The sequence below is a fragment of the Pinus tabuliformis genome, chromosome 9 (assembly GCF_031772625.1).
Source record: "Pinus tabuliformis cultivar Carrire ecotype Pingquan chromosome 9, CPIR1, whole genome shotgun sequence".
NCBI classification, from domain to species: Eukaryota; Viridiplantae; Streptophyta; class Pinopsida; order Pinales; family Pinaceae; genus Pinus; species Pinus tabuliformis.
Genome location: NC_142307.1, coordinates 189850070 through 189860015, shown reverse-complemented (window position 1 = coordinate 189860015; position 9946 = coordinate 189850070). Strand labels below are relative to the sequence as shown.

Here is a 9946-nt window from a genome sequence, read left to right as displayed (position 1 = left end):
TGTGTGGCAGCAGAAAGCCAAAGGAATTGCACAGTAGTGCATTGTGTAAAAAAAATGAAGCTGAAGATTGTGTGAAGCAAGGGTGTAAAAAGAAAAGGCAGCACCCCATGTTAATTTTTTTTTTTTTTTTTGTTGTGTGGAGAATGCAGCGCAAAACAGCGTGATGGCAAGAAGGAGAAGCACAGTAGTGCGAAGAAAATGAAACCAGAACTAAGAGAGAATGAAGAAATGTGTTTTTACACAGCAATGCAAATAAGAAAATGCAGCAGCATGAAAATTTTTGTTGAAGAAATGAAAGGTAGTGGCACAGCAGCAGTGCGAGTGTAATCAATGAAGGGGAGCACACAGTGCGTATTTTTGTTGTTAAATGTGAAAGGAATGCGCAGCAGCGCAAGAGCAATTTGAGAAGTTATTTTATGCACAACAGTGCAGTGATAGAGAGAGTGCTGAAACAGCAGTTGCTGAGACAGCATAATGAGACAGTGTTGCTGAGACAGCAATGCTGAGACAAAGTTGCTGAAACAGAGTGCTGATAGAGAGTTGCTGAGATAGCAGTGCTAAGACAGCTGTATATGCAGCAGCATAAATGTATTGAAAGTTTTACACACAGCAGTGTAATGTTTTTCAGGAGAAGACAGAGTCTGTAATGAATAGCAGTATAGAGCATATTGCAACCTGAGTGCCATTGTGAAGAACAATGCGAATGAAGATATTTTCACACACAGCAGTGTAAAATATCAGGTAGACACAGTAGTGTCAATTTGGACAGATTGAAGTGCCTCTGAAGTAGGCATGTTGAAATCCCTCTGTTAAGAGGAAGATTCTCTCGCTGTGTTTTGGAGCAACAATGCATTCTACAGGCGTGTTTCAGCAACTGTCTGCCAGATGCTGAAACACGTGTTTCAGCAACAGCCTGTGTGGCTGAAACTGTAATTTTCTGAGATAACAGAAATTGGTTGTGGAACTGAAGCGTTCCTTGGTGAATCCCTCTGTTGAGAGGAAGATGCTTTTCAGCATAGTCTCAGGTAAACCCCTCTATTAAGAGGAAGACAATTTTAATTGGTTGTGGAACTGCATCAGAAGCAGTTGGTGAATTCCTCTATGAGAGGAAGTGTTTGGGTACAATTGAATGCCCAGCAGTTGAAATTAAGGGGGAGTGTTGGAATTTAATTCCAACTGCAACAATGAACAGCTGCACAGGAATCTGATTTGCAGTAAATGTTAAAGGTGTTCGGTGCAGCCAAGTCGCCTTTGATATTTTTGCACATAAATATGCATTAAATTTTCAGCTGATTTCCCCTGCAGACAGCCGACTTGATTTTGATAAAGGCATCACCGCCTTGCTGCAATAAATTCTGAGATAAACATTAGAAGATATTTTGTAATAGTTTATTGTTTTAATCAGATATTTTTCAGCATATAAATACCGCACAGCAGTTCTGTTTTTAAGGTTAGAGAGAAAGATAGAGAGCAGAGGAGAGCACGCAGCAGCGTGAGTATAGTTTTCTGTTAGTGAATATGGAAACGCAGCACACAGCAGTGTTAAGAGTTTAGCAATATAGCGCAGCAGCGCTGGAATGTAATTTCTGTGTTTTGAAGAAAGAATGTGCAGCAGCATGAGCTCACATGAAAGAAGCCCTTTTGCACAGCAGTGCAGGGACTGAAAAGTAAGAGAGAGCAGCAGCGTTAGAAGAAGCAGCAGCAGCAGCTGAAGAATCACACAGAGCAGAGGAAAGCATGCAGCAGCGTGAAGAAGAGGAAGAAGAATAATTTCAGAAGAGTGAAATGCACAGCAGTGCAGAAATTTGAATGTAATTTGTTTTTTTTATGTTCATCTGTGTGGAACAGAATCGTTCCTTAGTGAATTTCTGAAGTAGATGTTCAGCAATAGAAGTTTTTGAAATTCCCTCTGTATGAGGAAGACAAATCTGTAACAGTTAGTTTATTTTGATAAATACAAGTTAAATTTTTCCTGTTGCTGTTATACTGTCATCGTTGCTGAAACACGACGATCAGCGTTGCTGAAACAGCTCGTAACTCAAAAAATTACCTGACGTCAAAATTACGTTGCTGAAACACCTGTTTCAGCAACTGACAAAATTTCCTGTTGCTGAAACACCGTTGCTGAAACACCTGTTTCAGCAACTAAAAAAAAACTGTGTTGCTGAAACACAGTTTCCAGCAAGCGAATTTTTCTGTTTTTCTGTGTAAAAACAGAGTGCGATTTTTTGTCTGTTTGTTATGGGATTTATCAGAAAATTCCAACAATAAAGAGTGAATATCTAGCATTAACATTTTCATAATTTCATCTATGTCATCAATTTCTCGCTGCATTAATCCAGATCTACATTCTGACTAGCATCAGATCCTTCCGTTTCAACTGGAAACACTTCATATTGAACTAAAAAATATACCGTTTCTACCCTTTAATTCTTCCTCCTGTTATGTTTTAGTTCTTTCAGCATGTGTTTGAGTCTCCTTTATTTACCCATCACTTCTCTTTCATGCTCCTCACAAATTTGAACAATAGTATAGACTCTCTTGTACTGTTAGACCTCACCACTCTCTCCTAATCACCTCAACTCCCTCTAGATATCTGTGAGAAAACTACAATTTCACATCCGAGAAGTGCATAATTCTGGGTGGTAGAACTACAATGACTGATACAATTTGATAACCCTCGATATTTTCTGAGCCACTTTTAAACCACCAAAAAACTACAATTTCACATCCGAGAAGTGCATAATTCTGGGTGGTAGAACTACAATGACTGATACAATTTGATAACCCTCGATATTTTCTGAGCCACTTTTAAACCACCAAATTTGCAATAGAAATACTTGTTTGGCTCGAATCCAAATAGCGTTACCAATTCTAGCATTGAACACCCCGCAAAAATATGGAATATAGATATATTCATGCGAAAGCCATGGAGAAATTTATTCATGTTTTTGTCGAGAACTGAGATTTTTTCAGGGCTCTCTATCAAGGCCGAGCCTCTACGATAGGGAGAAGCCACCTAATAAACCTAGGTTCCTTGACATGAACAACATGAACATGAGGTCACACCATTAGCAACTTCTCAGTTCCACTCTATGATCTACAGCACAACATCCCACATAAGTGTCATGATCTGCGCAACCCTCACATTCCAGGATTTACAACAGCCACAAAGGAACTATATTGCATGTAGGATAATTCTCCTTTCACTTCGTCAGACATGGCTTGATGAATCGATATTTATAAACAGTAACTCCTATGACCCTTCCAATGCCTAGGGCTCCTCTGTAAATTCAACAAGAAAACAAGCATCAAAGTTTTCTAATGGTCATCCATCCATTAACGTCGGAAACAAACGTGTCAACAACTGATGATGCAGGGAGTGACTTCACCACCAGATCATTTCCATGTTCACTCCTCCCTTTCCCAAATCGCCATCGATACATATATTCACCTATAGCAAGAGAGGAAGATGAGTGCACTACACTTTCCCTAGCACACATCAAGCTTTGAATTCAAAAATTTTCAGATCAAAACAATTAAAACAACGCACATTAACTCCACTTTAGAAAAATTAAATAACGCACCAAGCACTATAACGACCACTAATGCAATGGAAACAATCATAACCTATTGATGCCTCACAACAATGACACACAACAAACAATTCTAGGCCCTGCAAGCCTGCACACTGTTGCAACAAACAACTTCAGGCTTTGTAAGCGTACACATCAGTCTTACTCCCCGGATCCTCCAAAATGTTGGACCTGAAATGGAGCATATCTCCCAACTCTTCTCCTACAAACAAGTTAAATACGCCTCCTTGCTATGATCAGCACCACACGCTGGTTGAATACAAGCTCGACGCTCCAACACAAATACGCCAATTCCTCACACTCATCGAAACACTAAGCTTAAACTCTTAGCTCTGGTACCATATCAAAAGTGAAGGCTCACACAGAGAGCTTGTTTATTTCATTACTAAGCATTGTAATTTATACACTTGTTGAACCATAGATTTAATAGTGAATCCATAGACTAGCAACTACTCTTGTCGTTCGCTGACTAGGGAACAATCATCATCATAAATCACTTGTACTTCACCGAAATATGAACAGGGTTGTGATTATTTCTAACAAAGTACTCACTGGGGCTTCTCTATTCTCATGAGGCATGCTTTTGAGTGTCTTCCATCTCTGGTTTATTTCTCTTACTTAAGCCCTACTCTATAGTTTTCTATGAGGTTTTTAGAAAATAATGTTTATTTTACCTGTGTTTTTCTTTTTATGTGTAGGAAATGCCTGAGCAATTCCCAATGCGGTAGTTGGTAGACAAAGATCTAAATAGAACAAAATGGCATATCTGACATATCTTTCAAAGTGGGTATGCCTTTGTTGGCTATGGGTATAAGTTTGTTCTAGATTTAGGGATTATATCAGTTCATATTTATTTTAACATGCAAAACTCTGAGTCAACGAACATATTGATATAAAACTATTCTTATGCAGTACGAGAAACATGGAGCAAAGAAGGATCCATAGCACACACATAGGAACAAGATTAAGCAGAAGATTGTTGTGGTTGGATTAGGAGGGTATGTGTTATTAGGTCCTTCATTCTTAAAATGGTAAATTTTGGTCAGAAAATCGTAGCCAAAAAAGAAGAAACCAAGAGCTCAAAAGAAGCTACTCTCTTATGGTTAAATTAGATGGAAGACAATAGTGGAAAAGAAGGAAGTGACAAGGAGAGGACTAAGTAGTTATTTTGGAATTTACCTATTTTGCAAAAAGAGAATCGAACTGTTATAGTTGAAAGAATCAAGTGAGCGTGGACCAAGCGAGCTTGAAGTGGATGGATCTCGTCAAAGCAGTTAGAGTTGAGTCTATCAAGCAAGCGTGAGTTAAATTGGACAATATCAATAGGCCACAACTATATAAAGATACACAAGGCTAGTTGTGCAAAGAGAGAAATAATAGGAAAGCGTCGTCCTGCTCCTCAAATTAAGATTCACAATCTCCAATTGTAACTCTATGCTTGTAATAAGGATTTTGGGAAGAGTATTTAAATGATTTAGGTGAGATAAGAAGATCTATGGTTGTAAAGATGATTTGATTTAATAATCAAAAGAGAAAGTTGTTATATGGAGATTTATTGTGCCATGTGAATGTGAATGTGTATGTGAGTGAATAAATGTGTGCATATTTAAAATTTTAATTTTTTTACAATTCACTCCGTGCCCAAGTGTTTTAATTGGTATGTAATGATTAATGGTTAGTAATATTTATTTAACTAGTATAATTTATCATGTCACCTTCTAAGCCCCTCTACGTCATATTTTGGTTGACAAGTTTTCTCAATTGACTCAATTCTCTATGTTTGAGCATATGCAAAAGACATCAATTCTTAGGGCAAGCATTGTCCCATTGCTTTATGCTATTGCTATGTCTTACCCTACGCCTTGGTTTTTAGGATTTGAAATTAACCACCTCTCTCTACAAATAAATTTTATAGTCCTTCCAAGTGAAGACTTGGATATAAACTGACGTCCTCATGTTTTCCGGACTTTCACCTAAATTCTTTTGGTTCATGGGATCTGGCCACATGTATATACTTTAAGGCAGAAAAGATTATTGTTGTTTAAAAAAATGATTCAAGACAAATAATTAACCAAGAAAACAATTACACCATATTATTATACACCTATAGTTTATAAAGTAGTCTTAAATAATTTTAATAGTTTTTAATTTCTACCATGGGAAATAAACATTGCAAAGAAGTGCAATTTAATGTGTTATGATTATTCCTATTATAATTAAGCTCAAACATGCTTTGCCACAAAAGTAATAAGAATGGTTTATAACTCTGAAGCTCTGGTCAATCAGAATGCTTTAATAATAATAATAACCCAAATACCCTTTCAGGGAAATATTTCACTATTACGGTATGAATTCTGCAATGTTGCCAAGAAAAAAAAAATTATATTTATAATAATAATTTATTATCTCTCTAATCCAACCCAATATAAAAGATATATTATCCTGTCTGGTCCTATTATGCTACTTAACCATGATTAGTTATCACTACAAAAGTTTCTTGGGAATTAAAGAACGGCGACAGTAATATTACGGGGAAGACTGAAATTCCAAATAATAAACCTCGAACAGTCGGATAACCTTAATAACTCTGCACAACCAACCATCTGTTGGCTTGAAGGCCAAGAAATAATCACAATTTTAATTTAATCTCAGACAACCTGTAAAATATTACACACGAGAAAGAATGGAATGGAAAAGTCGACACTCAAAGCCTAAAGGCGCATCTAGTTATATTTTTAAGTTAGAAATCGAAGTATCTGATTTTTTAGTAGTGTTGCACAAGACTATAACTATGAAAATAATTTCACATTTGTTCCAGTCCATTGAGATTTACCTACTATTCACTTGGGGCAGTTCTGGATGCAGATGATTGGGAGCGTCCAAGCTCGACTACTTGCTCTTCATCATTCTCGCCGGAGATCTCTTCGAGTGATTTGCCCATTGATTCAGGGATCAGGAATGTTAAAAGGAACCCTACAGCGCTTGCTACCGCTAAGAGTAGCAGAGAAACTGTGGCCTTAACAACCGTTAGGTCATCTGCGTAGAGAAAAACAATTGTTCCGATTACGGCTCCTGCTTTGCCTGCTGCGCCGGATATGCCATGGCATGTACAACGAAGCCTTGCTGGGAAGATTTCTGCCGGCACAATGAATGTGGTAACATTTGGACCGAAGTTTGAGAAGAAGAGGGTGAAGGAATAAAGTGTGATCTTCAAGGCCGTGAGGTTTTTTTGTGAATGGTGGTATGAAATAGCAAACGCGATCGTGAAGAGTGTCATGAAGAAGAATCCCATTAGCTGAATACGTTTTCTACCCATGTGATCAACCAAGGCAATTGTGAAGAGGTAGCCCGGCACTGTTGAACACGCAGCAACAATCAACTGTGCTCTTGCTATTCGATAGACTTCTTCAATGGCGTTCATTGACATGGGGTCCCGAAGCCATCCCACTTTCGTGAAGTTGTCCTTCTGGTAAAGATTTTGGCTGTAGAACACGATGTCGACGAGTAACCATGTGCTTGCAGTGCTCAGTAGGTGCAAGCCGTGTCGCGTTACGAACTCTCTGGAAAATAAACCGAACCGCGGCCTGGTACTTGAAATCTCTTTGGCCTTCCTCTGGTCTACTTCGATTTCAATGTTAAGAACATTCGACATGTCGTTGGCGGCTTGATTTGCGTCTCTTCTTATGAGCGCCGTGTAGCGAGCCGTTTCGGGCATTTTCATTCGCCAGTAGTATGTCAACGCAGCGGGAATGGCTCCGAACATAAGAATGATCCGCCATACATGATCGGCTTGAGGGGCCGTCGAACCTGCACGATTGTCACTGTATGCGGGGCGGTGGTATTTGTTATTGAATACTGCAGAGACGAAAATGGCCACCGCGCCGCCGGCTAGAATCCCGAACCCTTGCAGGGTAAACACTGCTGCGATGAACGCCCCTCGGTTTTTCTTGTTGCCATACTCCGACATAATAGTGGCGGATAAAGGATAATCTCCGCCGACACCGAAGCCGAGCCAGAATCTGAAAAAGCAGAGCGTAGTTATTACGGCTTTGGGTGTTCGATCGAAAGAAAGACCTGATCCTATGGAGGCAAAGACCATGAGCAGAAGCGTTATTCCAAAGACTTTCTTTCGTCCCATTTTGTCGCCCATCCAACCAAAGAACAGCCCTCCGCAAAGTGCTCCACATAAGGCCACTCCCATAACAGCAACCGCGATATGTTTAGGTAGGGTACCGGGAGTACTACTAGTAGGGTCGAAATAATAAATCCTTCCGAGGAGACTCGTGATGGTGGAGATGCAGAACAAGTCATAAGCATCCGTGAAGATGCCCATCCCTGCAATAACGACTGCCTTAATGTGGTACCATTGCAACCTTGCCCGGTCCAAGGCACTTAATACTCCCAATTGATTTCTCAGCATGTTTCCTAGCTTTTCTCTGAAGAGTTTTTGCCCACTGTACAGCAGAAAGGTCAATTTTTTAAAACTCGACGTCTTTGTAAACGCATAAGCAGAAAACAGAACAAATTAAATTAAACATGGAAGCGTGGACACGAGGAAGACATTTTTCAAGAAGCTTAACATTCGAAAAACAATGTACTTTCGGACAATATTCGTGGGGGCAATTTTAGAAAATCAACGAGGGAAATCCGCAAATACAAAAATTGAAGCCCGTTAATTACAATATCCAAAACCTTTTCTAAAGCGTGACCTATATTTAAAAACTTAAAATCGTCTCGTCAATTTCACCTCAACTACTGAAGTTCGAGTGCAGATTTTGATGAAAAGTCGAACTGAAAACCTCTTAGTTCTTCGTGTTCCACTTTATTTTTACTGCAGATTGGACGCCAGGACCAAATTCACAGGTCGAACGCATGATTTACGGGCATTCTTCCATTGAGCAGAAGACGACCTGAAACATATAAAAAGGAGGTGAAATAACGCACTCTCTTTGACGATAATAAAAATTCTTCAGATCCGTACATTGTTTGGGTAGCATTCGATGGAACTGAGAGTTGAGCATGAACGTGTACCTTTCTAGGTCCCTAGGTTTCCCCGCAATTATGTTTACATTCCTTACATTATAAAGAGTCATGTTCCTCTCTGAATTTTCCTCGCGGCTTCCCAAGTTCGTCGTTGGATCCCTCTCTGAATTTTCATCACGACTTCCTGCGTTCGTCGTTGGATCCCCCTCTGAATTTTTCCCATCTCTTTAAGTTCGTCATCCTGCGGCATATGCGAAGTATATTCCTCGATGCCATTTCCAACCGTTTACATGGAAGGACCCTATGTGGTTGTCTCAGCTCAATATGTTGTTCAAAAGTCAATAAACATGGTTGTCCATATTGCTCTTTGCAAATTTATTTAATGTGTTTTAAAAAATTAATAACAAGTTAATTTTAGAATGATTATAATGATAATAAATTATCGTTGAAATTTTCATAAAAATGGAAATTTAAGTTTACAATTATTATAATGATAATAATTTATTGGTTAAAATTTCATTATGAGTTAGTTGACTTTGAAGTTCTAATTTGAGGTTTAAAAATATATATAATTTCATAAAAGCCACCTTATTAATCAATTTAAATTTAAAACTTTGATTCATCAATAACATTTCATTGTGGCCCAGGAAGAGGTGCTATATCTAAGACATTGTTGTGATCTTATAAATTAAATTAATAAATAAGATTTTATTGTACCCAAAGGTGTTTTATTTAAGAAATTGTTTTAATGTCATGTTATGTAAAGTAAATTTATCTAGGAGATTGTTGTGATGTGATGTTATAAATTAAATTAATAAATAAGACTTCACTAAGTCCAAAATTACTCTATTTAAGAGATTTCCATGATGTAAACATTTTGATTGAGTCAAATAAAAAATCAAATTATTTAAGATAAAATTAAAATTAAAAAATTATAACTGAATGCTTATAAATATTGTTATATATATAAAACTAGTCTAGATCCATCTTAACTCCTGATCTATCAAAGAGTTAAGAAGAAACAAATCTCTTGAGATACAAATTTTTTCTCAAGTTTTGGACTAAAAAAAATAAGTTTGCACTTGAGAAATTTGATATCTCTCTGGGCTTCATAGGTGGGCTTGATGGGTCTGAAGTTAACATGGAAACTTTGGATCTATCAAAGTGCCAAGAGAAATCAAATCTTTGGAGGTGCAAACATTTCTTCAAAGCTTTGGGTTCAAAAAAAAGGTTTACACCTTGAGATTTCTCAAGTCTTTGGAGGTGCAAACATTTCTTCAAAGCTTTGGGCTCAAAAAAAAGGTTTACACCTTGAGATATTTGATCCCTCTCGAGGCTTCATAGGTTTGCAATTGAATTTAGGTTAG

General features: G+C 38.0%; 1 protein-coding gene across 1 annotated transcript; it reads right to left on the bottom strand.

Moving 5' to 3' along the window:
- Positions 1-6432: 6432 nt before the first annotated feature.
- Positions 6433-8016, bottom strand: LOC149147775 (low affinity inorganic phosphate transporter 1-like). The gene has a single exon (XM_089441945.1). It carries the CDS (start codon positions 8014-8016, stop codon positions 6433-6435), a length of 1584 nt encoding a protein of 527 aa, XP_089298071.1.
- Between the last annotated feature and the right edge of the window lie 1930 nt (positions 8017-9946).